The sequence below is a fragment of the Balaenoptera musculus genome, chromosome 11, assembly GCF_009873245.2.
Source record: "Balaenoptera musculus isolate JJ_BM4_2016_0621 chromosome 11, mBalMus1.pri.v3, whole genome shotgun sequence".
Lineage (NCBI taxonomy): Eukaryota > Metazoa > Chordata > Mammalia > Artiodactyla > Balaenopteridae > Balaenoptera > Balaenoptera musculus.
In genome coordinates, this window is record NC_045795.1 from 67,621,659 (window position 1) to 67,634,184 (window position 12,526).

General features: G+C 47.1%; 1 protein-coding gene across 1 annotated transcript in view; it reads left to right on the forward strand.

Annotated features, from left to right (window-relative positions):
- The window catches only part of DNAH1 (dynein axonemal heavy chain 1), an 87,326-nt gene that overhangs the window by 27,632 nt on the left and 47,168 nt on the right, over positions 1 to 12,526 (forward strand). The window contains exons 10-13 of the mRNA XM_036868566.1: positions 7,923 to 8,080; positions 9,457 to 9,668; positions 10,362 to 10,660; positions 12,066 to 12,216. Of these exons, the coding sequence (XP_036724461.1) occupies positions 7,923 to 8,080; positions 9,457 to 9,668; positions 10,362 to 10,660; positions 12,066 to 12,216 (820 nt within the window). The remainder of the gene's footprint in view (positions 1 to 7,922; positions 8,081 to 9,456; positions 9,669 to 10,361; positions 10,661 to 12,065; positions 12,217 to 12,526) is intronic.

Consider the following 12,526-nt stretch of genomic DNA (forward strand, 5'->3'; position numbering starts at 1 on the left):
GGTAATCTATACCCTTTGGAGGAAAAACTCTACTAAGTAATCTTTGATATTTGTGGCCACCTTTATCATACACTAATTTCCATGTGTACTTGGGTCTATTTCCGGAGTTTCTGTTCTATTCCATTGTTCTGTTTGTCCATTTATGCACTTGTGCTACAGTTTTTTTTTCTATAATTTTTTAATAGATTTATTTATTTTTATTTATTTATTTTTGGCTGCGTTGGGTCTTCGTTGCCGTGCGTGGGCTTTCTCTAGTTGCAGTGAGTGGGGGCTACTCTGTTGCGGTGCACGTGCTTCTCATTGCAGTGGCTTCTCTTGTTGTGGAGCATGGGCTCTAGGCACGCGGGCTTCGGTAGTTGTGGCTCGCGGTGTCAGTAGTTGTGGTGCACTGGCTTAGTTGCTCCGCGTCATGTGGGATCTTCCCAGACCAGGGATCGAACCCGTCTCCCCTGCATTGGCAGGCGGGTTCTTAACCACTGCACCACCAGGGAAGTCCCACTAAAGTTTTAATTATAGATATTTTACAGTATGTTTTAATGTCTCATAGGGCCATTATGTATATGGTAAAATATACATAATACAAAATTCACCATTTTAACTATTTCTAAGTGTACAGCTCAGTGGCATTAAGTACATCCATATTGTTGTCCAACCATCACTACCATCCATCCACAGAATGTTCATCATCCCAAAGTGAAACTTTGTACCCATTAAACTGTAAGACCCCATTCCCCTCTCCCCCAGCTCCTGGCAACCACCATTCTATTGTACTCTTTGTATTTGACTACCCTAAGTACGTCATATGAGTAGAATCATATATACTTATCCTTTTGCGAATCCTGCATTCACTTAGCATAATGCCTTTCAGTATCATCCATGTTGTAGCACGTGTCAGAATTCCCTTCCTTTTTAAGGCTGAATAATATTCCATTGTACATATATACCACATTTTGTTTATCCATTCATCTGTTGATAGACACTTGATTGCTTCCATCTTTTGGCTATTATGAATAATGCTGCTGTGAACATGGGTATACAAAGGTAACTTCATGTCCCTGCTTTCTGTTCTTTTGGGTATAAACCCAGAAGTAGAATTACTAGATCATATGGTAATTCTATTTGTTGTTGTTTAGTTTTTGTTTCATAATCATAAACTTAATTCTGTAATCCAGCTAGACTTGGAAGGGGATAAGGAAAACTTAGAACCCAAAAAACTGCAGTGAGAGCACAAAGATTATAGGCTATTATGAGCAAATGAGAGAAGGAATGGTCTGATAGTTAAGATACAATACAAGTCAAATTTATTAGAGTTATCCACAGTCAGAAATGGTGAGCTTCTTGCTGGTCTTGCCAAACCTGGACCCAAAGCACTCCATGGTTTTCACAATATTCATGCCCTCTTTCACCTTGCCAAAGACCACGTGCTTGCCACCCAACCACCCAGTCTTGGTAGTGTAGATAAAAAACTGGGAACCATTTATATGGGTCCAGAATTTGCCATGTACAAGATGTGAAGACCCATATGCTTGAGAGTGATGCTTATTATCAAATTTCTCCTTGTAGATAACTTGCTGCCAGTGCCATTATGGCATGTGAAGTCACCACTCTGGTACATAAACCCTGGAATAGTTCTGTGAAAGTAGGGACCTATATAACCAAATCCTTTCTCCTCAGTGCTCAGAACACTCAAGTTTTCTGCTGTCTATGGAACTTTGTCTGCAAACAGCTCAAATGAGACATGGCCCAAGGCCACATCAACAGCGAATGTCAAAGAACACTGGGGTTGACCATGGTGGGGTAGTGCAGGGTGGCTTCGGGTGGCATCGGTGGTGTCGGCAAAGCCCTATTTTTAATTTTTTGAGAAACCACCAACATGTTTTCCATAGCAGCTGCACCATTTTACATTCCTAGCAGCAGGGCACAAGGGTTCAAATTTCTCCATATCCTCACTGACACTTTCTATTTTCTGTTTTTTTTTTCCTTAGAGTAGCCATCCTAAAGGATGTGAAGTGGTATCTCCTTGTGATTTTTATTTGCATTTTCCTAATGATTAGTGATGTTAAGCACTTCTTTTCATGTGCTTATTGGCTATTTGTATATTCTTCTTTGGGGAAATGTGTATTCAAATTCTTTGCCTATATTCAAATCTAGTTGTTTTTATTTATTTAGTTAGTTAGTTAATTAATTAATTAATTAATTAATTTAGTTAGTTAGTTATGGCTGTGTCGGGTCTAAGTTTTGGCACGTGGGATCTTTCGTTGCAGCGCATGGGCTTCTCTTTAGTTGTGGCACGCGGCCTCTCTAGTTGTGGCGCACGGGCTTAGTTGCCCTGTGGCATGTGGGATCTTAGTTCCCTGACCAGGGATCTAACCCGTGTCCCCTGCTTTGGAAGGTGGATTCTTAAGCACTGGACCACCAGGGAAGTCCCCAGTTGTTTTTTTGTTGTCGCGTTTTAGTTCTTTATATACTCTGGATATTAATCCCTTATCAGATATGTGATTTGAAGATATTTTCTCCCATTCCATGGGTTGCCTTTTTATTCTGTTGATAGTGTCCTTTGTGTAACTAGGACACAAAGGTTTTCATTTTGGTGAAGTCCAATTTGTCTATTTTTCCTTATTGCTTGTGACTTTGTGTCATGTATAAGAAATCATTACCAAATCCAATGTCATGAAGCTTTCTTCCATGTGTTCTTTTTTTTTTTTTTAATTTATTTATTTATTTATTTATGGCTGTGTTGGGTCTTCGTTTCTGTGCGAGGGCTTTCTCTAGTTGTGGCAAGCGGGGGCCACTCTTCATCGCGGTGCACGGACCTCCCACTATCGCGGCCTCTCTTGTTGCAGAGCACAGGCTCTAGACGCGCAGGCTCAGTAATTGTGGCTCACGGGCCCAGTTGCTCTGTGGCATGTGGGATCTCCCCAGACCAGGGCTCGAACCCGTGTCCCCTGCATTAGCAGGCAGATTCTCAACCACTGCGCCACCAGGGAAGCCCCCATGTGTTCTTTTAAGAGTTTTACAGTGTTAGATCTTATGTTCAGATCTTTGATCCATTTTGAGTTAAATTTTGCATATGGTCTTAGGTAAGGGTCCAACTTCATTCTTTTGCATGTGAATATGCAGTTTTCCCAGGACAATGTGTTGAAAAAGCTGTCTTTTCCCCATTGAATGATGTTGGCACCCTTGTTGAAAATCATTTGACTATATATATATGAGGGTTTATTTCTGGGCTGTCTTTTCTATTCCATTGGTCTATCAGTCTGTCTTTATTCCAGTACCACATATTTTGATTACTGTAGGTTTGTAATTAGTTTTGAAATTAAAAAGTGTGAATCTTCCCACTTTGTTCTTTTTCAAGTTTGTTTTGGCTATTTGGGGGTCCCTTGAGATTCCATATGAATTTTAGGATGAATTTTTCTCTTTCTGCAAAAAAAGTTGTTGGGATTTTGATAGGGACTTTGCACGCTTATTTCCTCATATGAGCTTTAGTATCAACTTGTCTAGCTGTACTTTTAAAACGCTTGGTATTTTTATTGTGATAGCATTATATTTTTAAATTACCTTAGGTATAGCTGACATCTTTGGGATCCTGAGTTGTCCTATCCAAGAACAAGGAATGTTTGTCCATTTGTTCAAGTCTACTTCTGTGTCTTTCAGTAGTGCTTTAAAGTTTTTTTCATATAGGTTTTGCATATTTCTAAGTATTTTATCTTCTTTGTTGCTATTATAAATGGGCTTTCTCTACTCTTACGTCTATTGATTGATTTCTTTATGCCAATTTACATCCTGTTACCTTCCTGAAATCATTTAATGTTTGAGTTTATCATTGATTCTCTAGGGCTTTCTAAGTGCACACTATCTGTAAATAGAGATAGTTTTACTTATTATTTTCCAATTCTTATTCCTCTAATTACTTTCTCTTGTCTAATTGCATTTTCTAATACCTCCAGTACAATACTGAATAGTAGTGGAGACAGTAGGCATCATTACCTTGTTCCTAATATTAGTGGAAATACCTCTAGTGTTTCTCCCTTAAGAAAAATGCTAGCTTTAGGTTTTTGTTTATTTAATAATGTAGCTGCTGATTTCTGTTTTCTTAATTTTTTTTTTTTTGGTCACAGGCTATTTAAGTACCATGGAGATAATCATATGTTTGTCTCCTTAGATCTATTCACATGGTGAATTATATTAATTGATTTCCTAATATTGAGACAACCTTGCAATCCTTTAATAAATCCCACTTAACCATGGTGTATCATTTTTTTTTAAAATAAATTTATTTATTTATTTTTGGCTGTGTTGGGTCTTCGTTTCTATGCGAGGGCTTTCTCCAGTTCCGGCGAGCGGGGGCCACTCTTCATGGCGGTGCGCGGGCCTCTCACTGTCGCGGCCTCTCCCATTGCGGAGCACAGGCTCCAGACGCGCAGGCTCAGTAGTCGTGGCTCACGGGCCCAGCCGCTCTGTGGCATGTGGGATCTTCCCAGACCAGGGCTCGAACCCGTGTCCCCTGCATTGGCAGGCAGATTCTTAACCACTGCGCCACCAGGGAAGCCCCGTGTATCATTTTTAATGTGGTATTAGATTTTGTCCATTAATATGCTATTTAGAACTTTATCATTGATATGTGATATTGGCTTGCAATTTTTTTTTTTGTACTTCTTTAAACAGGTTTGAAGCAAAGTTATACTTGCTTCATATAAAGAATTTTGACATTTTCCATCTTTTTCAGTACTCTGGAACAATTTATGTTGCATTGGGGCTGTGTGGTCATTCTTTTGTAAAACCATTTGGACATGGGGCTTTTTTAGTTTTTCTATAACTTTATTTTTCTACAGAAATTTGATCTATTTAAGCTTTCTTTTTTCTAATGGAGTCAATTTTGGTATACTTTGTTTCTCTAGAAAATTATCCATGTTACCTAGTTTTTAAAATATATTTGCATAGACAACTCTTGTTGTCTTGCTTTGTATGTTGCTTTTGAGACATCTGATGTCAAAGTCCCCTTCTCTTGTAAGTTGTTTGATTTTTTTTTTCCTTGGAGACCTTGGAGATTTTTTGTTTTTCATCTTTAAAGCCTAATCATTTTACTAGGGTATGTCCTAGAGTTGATCATTCTCATATTTTTTCCCAAGTACACAATGGGCCTTTTAAATGTATAAATTCAGATATTCTTTTATTTCTGGAAAATATTCTTGAATTGTAGTTTTAAATATTAGTTCTGTTCCATTGTTTTGTTTCTCTTCATCAGAGACTCCATTCTATCTATCTAACCATTTATCTGTCGTGTTGCTTCTTCTTTGTTTCTAATTCAGCTACTTTCTGATCCTTTTCTGTTCTTTTTCTCATTTTCATTCTCTTGGTTTTATTCGTGACTTTCTTAAATGTATTTTATTACCTTTTTAATTTGACTGTATTATTCCATGGCCAACTTGTAATTTAGCTTTCCTTCATAAGATAATTTAGTTTCTTCCATTTTTTTCCACTGAGTCCAATTAAATATCGTTTCTTTTCTTCCTGTTATTTGCCTATTTCTGTGTTTTATTTTTCATATGCCCAAATACTTGTTTGAAGAGGTTTACTTTAGTTTGAAGTGTTGTATTAGTTTTCTTCTGCTTTGTCTTTTTTTTGGGGGGTGTGTGAGAATTTTCATCAATTAAGGTGTTTTCTTTCTTTTTCTTATAGTAGCTTTATGTAAATGTAGTCTTTCACCTACTCATTTCATTGATTTGTAAAGATCTACAAGATTTCTAGTCCCAGGGCGCCCTCCTCTGTTAGTATAGCAAACTGGTTTTTTTTGGTTTTTTTTGTTTTTTTAATAAATGGCCATGTAGGGGGGCGGGTGTTGGGGGGAAGGGTCATGTGTCTTCCAAATTTTTTGTTCTCTCTTGCAGGACTCTAATTTTCACTTTTGTTTCTTTCTCCCTCACCCTCCAATCTCCAAAGGATTCCTCTTCTTTCCTTTTACCTTCCCCCCTCATAAGTCATGCCTTTCAGAGAATCCTGCCTTGAACACATGCAGCTAAATCCCTTCCTTTTAGTAAGTGCTGTGATTTACCGGGACTCTTGTTTTTGCAGTTAGGAGAGACTTTCTCTTCTGGAAGGATTTTAGGTCCATATGGGGGATACCATACACCACTCTTCTGCACAGTTTTTCCTGGACTGCCCTTGTTCTCCATGAAGGCTTGCAGCTGGAGTGTGAGTGAGAGTGTGCTGGGAGTTGATGTTTATTTTTCTACTTGAAGATAATGTAAGTTTGGACATTCTCTTTATTCTAGTTATGCTAAAGGTGTACGTTTTGGGTAGTGCTATTTGTTTTTCTTGCTTTTCTTTTCCTCTTCTCTTTTTTTAAAAAGTGTGCTGGGAGAGTTGAATTGATGTGGCCATCATTATCATGGTTGTCCAGAATTCCATTTCTTGAGTTTTATATTATTTAGAGTATCTTTGGCTATAAATTACAAAGATGCTTGGCTCAGATTGGCTTAGAAAGCAGGGAAATTCATTTCTTTACATGTAACAAGAAATCTGATGCAGGACATCCCAGGCTTGGACCTCAGGGTTCTGTCTGGTGTCTGCTGGCTTCGTCCTCAGGGAAGATGGCAACAGCAGTTTCAGAAGCACAATGTCCAGAGTCCATTGACTCCTGCTGTGGATTAGATTCCCTAGAAGTAGAGCCTGTTTCAGAGATTCATGTACAAGTGATTTTTTGATGCAGTCCTCTCAGGAGAATCTACAAGCAAGTGAAGGAGGCAGGATAAGATGGAGGAAGCATCTAGGCAGAGGTGGGGTTTTAGGAGAAGCTAGCCTCTGATCCCACGGGGAATTCTGGAGCATGAATGACACCACAGAGTTTGTCCTGAGGGAGACAGGACAAGGGGGCTTGATTCTATATCTCTGCATCAGTCACTGGTCAGTCACAACTGGGTCCTGTAGCCACTCCTAAACAATTACAGTCGGGACAAGCCCCACCAGGATCGACGTAGACTAGTTGAGATATACCCCTGGAGCTGGGGATGGTTCATCTTCCCCTGAGTCATGTGAGAAAGGAACAAATCTGGAGCAAAAGTGAGGTGCAGATAGGAGGCATTGGATATCTGTCAGGCGGCCAGCCACGTGTGTGGCAGGTACCTATCTTGTGCCAGAACTGGGGCACAGTGGTGAGCACCCCCAACAAAGGGCTCTCGGTCTAGCCAGGAAGACAGGCAGTGAGAAAGCTGGGTGTCTGGGTTCTGATGGGTACTGTGATGACAGAGCAAGGTAAGGGAATAGAGATGTCTTGGAGGGGCTGCTTTACATCAGGTGGTGAGGAAAGCCCTCGCTGGGGTGAACATTTGAGCTGAGGCCTACAGTGCAAGGGGAGAAGAGGATTCTGGTTGAGGGAACAACGGTGTCGAAGCTGAGAGGTGGAGACACATCTGGGGGACGTGAGGAGCAGTAGGGGGTTAATGCAGCCGGAGTGGACCAGAGAGGGCGCTGTAGCCTGGGAGACACTGGAGACGGAGGCCGGACGCTATGAGGCAGGCGCAGGCGGTAAGAAGGAACGCGTTCACTGGCCTGCAGTGAGAGAGGAGTCAGGGAAGGGCTTTGAGCAGAGGACTGGCTTGACCATTTACATGTTTAAAATATCTTTTTTTTTCCTGCCAAGCGGAGAATGGGTTTTAAGGGGGCAAGAGGGGGCGGCAGGGAGGTCAGTGAAGAGTGGGAAGCAAAATGGGCAGACTCAGGGACTGATGTGATCCTGGGGGCGGGGGTGGCATAGAAGAGGCACGACGGGTGCTGGTGGCTGGGGGCCAGGTAGGAGGTGTGCCCAGGAATGCAGAAGGGATGCCCCAAACTCGTGTCCCCAGAGCCTGGGGCCCAGCTGGCCCACAGTGTGTGTTGGGGTGTGGGGCCCCCCTGATTCCGCCCTGTCGGCTCCACATGGGCAGGGTTCTGGAGCACCTCAGCAATCTCTCCAGAGAAGTGAACCTGGACTACGAGCGCAGCATGAACAAGATCAACTTTGACAAAATCATCTCCTCCAAGCCCAAGACGTTCTCCTATGTGACCCTGCCTAAGGAAGAGGAGGAGAAGGTGCCTAAGCAAGGTGACGCTGGCTAGACAGAGGCGGGCCCGTGGCCACCCCCAGCCAGAGCCCCTCCTGCCCCTCCCTCTGGGACCTCCCCTGTCCCCAGCATTCATCACCTTCTTTTCCTACCTGCCTGGAGAGCTGGGGGTTGGGGTGGTGGGGGTGGGGGTAGAAGAAGGCTCTTTGATTTATTATTTTTATTTTAAAATATTTATTATTTATTTATTTATTTTGGCTGTGCCGGGTCTTAGTTGTGGCGTGCGGGATCTTTTTAGTTGCGGCATGTGGACTTCTTAGTTGCGGCATGCATGCGGGATCTAGTTCCCCGACCAGGTATTGAACTTGGGCCCCCTGCAGTGGGAGCGCAGAATCTTACCCACTGGACCACCAGCTAAGTCCCTGAAGGCTCTTTTTTTTTTTTTTTTTTTTTTAAATTAATTAATTAATTAATTAATTAATTATTTTTGGCTGTGTTGGGTCTTCGTTTCTGTGCGAGGGCTTTCTCCAGTTGCAGCGAGCGGGGGCCACTCTTCATCGCGGTGCGCGGGCCTCTCACTGTCGCGACCTCTCTTGCTGCGAAGCACAGGCTCCAGACGCGCAGGCTCAGTAGTTGTGGCTCACAGGCCTAGCCGCTCCACGGCACGTGGGATCTTCCCAGACCAGGGCTCGAACCCGCGTCCCCTGCATTGGCAGACAGATTCTCAACCACTGCGCCACCAGGGAAGCCCCCTGAAGGCTCTTTTAAAAATAGTAGTCTGAGTGGTGCAGAAGTGGCAAGGTAAACATGGACTAGGAAAGCAGTTGTCCAGAAGTGGATGAAAAGTGCTCTGATTTTCTGACCTAGGGACATGCAGTCCTTTTCTTCCTCCAGTAGCAAGAGTAGGTTGGCATTGCCGCAGCTCCATTTGACATGTGGCAGACCGAGTCTCAGAGCTCCTTGCTTGGAGCTCTCTGATCCCTGCCCCAGCTTCCACGTGTGTGAGGTGCCCAGGAAACTGGGGTGGGTGCAGACCATGGGCACTCCCAGGGGCCTGATGCCCACGTCTTCCTTTTTTGGTGCTCCAGGGCAGGCCCCAGATGGGCCCCAGGGGTTGTGTGCAGGTTGGGTGGGAGGGGGTGAGGAGGGAGCCCATGGTTCTCACCCACCTTGAAGGGGCCTGTGATCCAGAGTGACCTGGAGGGAATTGGTTTACCCACCCCAGAGTGGGCACTTCACTGCGGAGCCTTGGGGTCACCCAGGTAGGCCATGGGGAAAGAGGGGTTCCAGGGACATGGGTGTCTCTTCCAGGGAGGAGGCAGGAGTTGTTCCTTCCATCAATACCCGGTAGATCCGCCCTGACCCCTGGTACATCCAAGGCCCATCTGACACTGGCCCTTGGCCCCCATCCCTGCAGGACTGGTGAGTGTCCCCCAGTACCCATTCCGGGAACAGAAGGCAGACTTCACCTTCGTGTCCTTGCTCACACGGTCGGAGGTCATCACGGCCCTCAGCAAGGTGCGGGCAGAGTGCAGCAAGGTGACCGCTATGTCCCTCTTCCACTCAAGCCTCTCCAAGTACAGCCGCCTAGAGGAGTTCGAGCAAATCCAGTCACAGACCTACTCCCAGGTGCGTGGGCATCCAGGGCACAGAGGGCGATAGCGGGCCAGGGCCTCGGAGCTGATGGGCACAGACAGGGGCCCTGGGAAGCCCGGAGTTGATCAGCCGAGAGCCCCTGCTTTCCTTAAAACCAGGCCTTGCCTCTTCCTAGACCTTGTGGGAAGCTGGGGCGGGTGCCATCCGGGTGTTTCATCTTAGAGAGAAAAGGAAAACCAGGCTGGGCTCCCTTTCTAGTCATTTTCTGTCCCAACACTGGTGGCCTCTGAAGCAGACTCCCGGTCTTGGAAAGGGGAGCAAGAACCCCATGCACCCCCATATCTACCTGAGCATGGGAGTGTGAGGGGGAGAAGTGCAGCCTCACGGGAGACAGGCACCAGTGGGCCCAGGAGGAAAGCTCCTTCTTTCTGCTCCACTCTGTGCCTCGATCTCTCTCTCTCTGCCTCATTCTCTGTGTCTCTGTGTCTCTCCCTTGGCTGGAGGGAAAGCCCTGCTTCTGCTGCCCCTCCCTCCCTCATCCCCCCACCTCCAGAAGCCCTGGTCTCTGGGGGTCATAGGGGGTGTTGGTTGGCAGGGCTTGGCAGTAAGTTGGGGTTGTGGGGAGATCCCTTCACGGTCATCTGAGTCTGGAGAGTGCCCGAGCATGGTGGCTGTGGGCAGTGTGCCCCTCAGGCAGCCACATGATGCCACCTGTGGCCACCGCAGGTGCAGATGTTCCTCAAGGACAGCTGGATCACCACGCTCAAGGTGGTCATGCGCAGCAGCCTGCGTGACATGAGCAAGGGCTGGTACAACCTCTATGAGACCAACTGGGAGGTGTACCTCATGTCAAAGCTGCGCAGGCTGATGGAGCTGCTCAAGTACATGCTGCAGGACACGCTGCGCTTCCTGGTGCAGGACTCTCTCGCCAGCTTCGCGCAGTTCATCAGTGATGCCTGCTGCAGCGTGCTCGACTGTGCCGACGACATGGTCTGGGGCGAAGACTTCATAAACAGCCCCTACAGGTGGGGCTCGGCTGGGCAGAGGCACCTGTCGACACCAGAGCTGTTCCTTGTCAGGTGCCGGTGGCTAGGGCGGTACAGGGTCGGGGGGCCAGGGCAGCCAGGGGCAGGGTGCCCAGCACTGCTGGGTCCTGGACACCAGGGTGGGCCTGGCTTCCGCCCTGGTTGCTGGGGAATGTCCCAGCAGCTCTGCCTGGCGTGTCTTCTGGTGACCTCCATCTCTGTCAGTCACTGAGTTCCTCAGTTGAGAAATGTTTTTTGAGTACTTGCCATGAACCAGGTGGGGTTCTAGGGGAACAAGAGGCGTGCGGCCCCTGCTCTCACATGGGCACAGACAGCAATCAAAGAAACAAACAGATACAGTCATTGCTGATCTTGGCAGGGCCTCTGACATATCCAGGAGAGGGGGCGTTGCCAAGGGGGTCAGGGAGGAGGTGGCATCTGAGCCAAGAACTGAGACAGAGGAAACCAGCCATGAGGGGATGATGGGGAGGGGGCACCAGGTGGAGGGCCCGGAGGCACGGAGGGAAGAGAAAAGTTGGGGCCGTCATGGAAGGAAAGGCCAGTGGCTACGGCTGGAGAGGGAAAGGCAGGGAGGGCTGGTCAGGATGACTCGGGAGAGGTTGCGAGGACCAGGCCAGACCATGTAGAGCCTCCTGTGGTCATGTTTGGGGGCCGGATTTATTCTAATTGTGGTCAGCAGCCATCAGAGGGGAGTAACAATCCAAATTATATTCCAAAACCATGCTCTGGGTTTGTGAGGATGAGTGAGGCAGAAGAGAAGTGAGACCAAGGCTCTTGCCATTGTCTAGACAATGGGTGATGGGGCTGGGTAGGGCAGATTTGGGGCAGTGCATAGGCCGTAGTGCTGGGGAGAGGATGTGTAGGGGGAAGAGGGCAGGGGAGGAGACAAGGCTGACTCCTGGGGTCCACTGAGCCCTGGTGGGAGTCAGGGAACGTGGAGTGTCTGAAATGCTCATTTGAGGTCAGGGTGGTTGGCAATCCAGAGTGTGGGGGAGGCTCGGCTGGGATCTAGGCTTGAATGTCGTTGCATGTAGTGGGTGTCTGGAGCCAAGGATGGTGGGCTCCCAGGGAGAACGTGGACGCCACAAGTGCCCAGGGCGTCTCCAACCTGCCCTGATGACCTCAGGACCGCGGGGAGGTCGTCCTCCCTCTCCCTGGTGCCCATGGGCCTCTGCACAAGCGGCAGGAATGGAGGAGCCTGTCTGGTTGGTGTGGGTCTTTCTCTCTGGTAACTTGGAGGTTCCTGGGAAGAGGGCAGAGGCAAGTCTCATGCATGAAGAAGCTCCAGATCCATAATGCCGGCAGCAAGGGCAGGGACTGGGCTTCCTGTGCACAGCCCTCTTCAGGCCCCTGCCCACAATCTGCCCGACCGCTGTCCTTGCAGGCCCCGCAAGAATCCCCTGTTCATCGTGGACCTGGTGCTGGACAGCTCAGGGGTGCACTACAGCACGCCGTTGGAGCAGTTTGAGACTTCTCTGCTCAACCTCTTTGACAAGGGCATCCTGGCCACCCATGCGGTGCCCCAGCTGGAGAAGGTACAGCGGCACTCATGCCAGGGTGCTGCCACAGTGTCAGAGCAGTTCAACTTCATCATGGCTGGCAGTGTGCTCAGCCCTTTAATTCTTGGATAGCTCATTTAGTCCTTACCACAAGCTGAACTGGGTACCATTAACATCCCCATTTTGTAGATGAGGCTTGGAGAAGTTTTGCCCAAAGTCACATAGCTGCTAAGGGTCAGACCTGCGATTGGAACTAGGCTCGCTCACCCACTCCTGCCACAGCCATGTCTGACCCAGATCCCATCCAGCTCCTGACCTCTCTCTTCCACTCAAGATGTAGACAGAG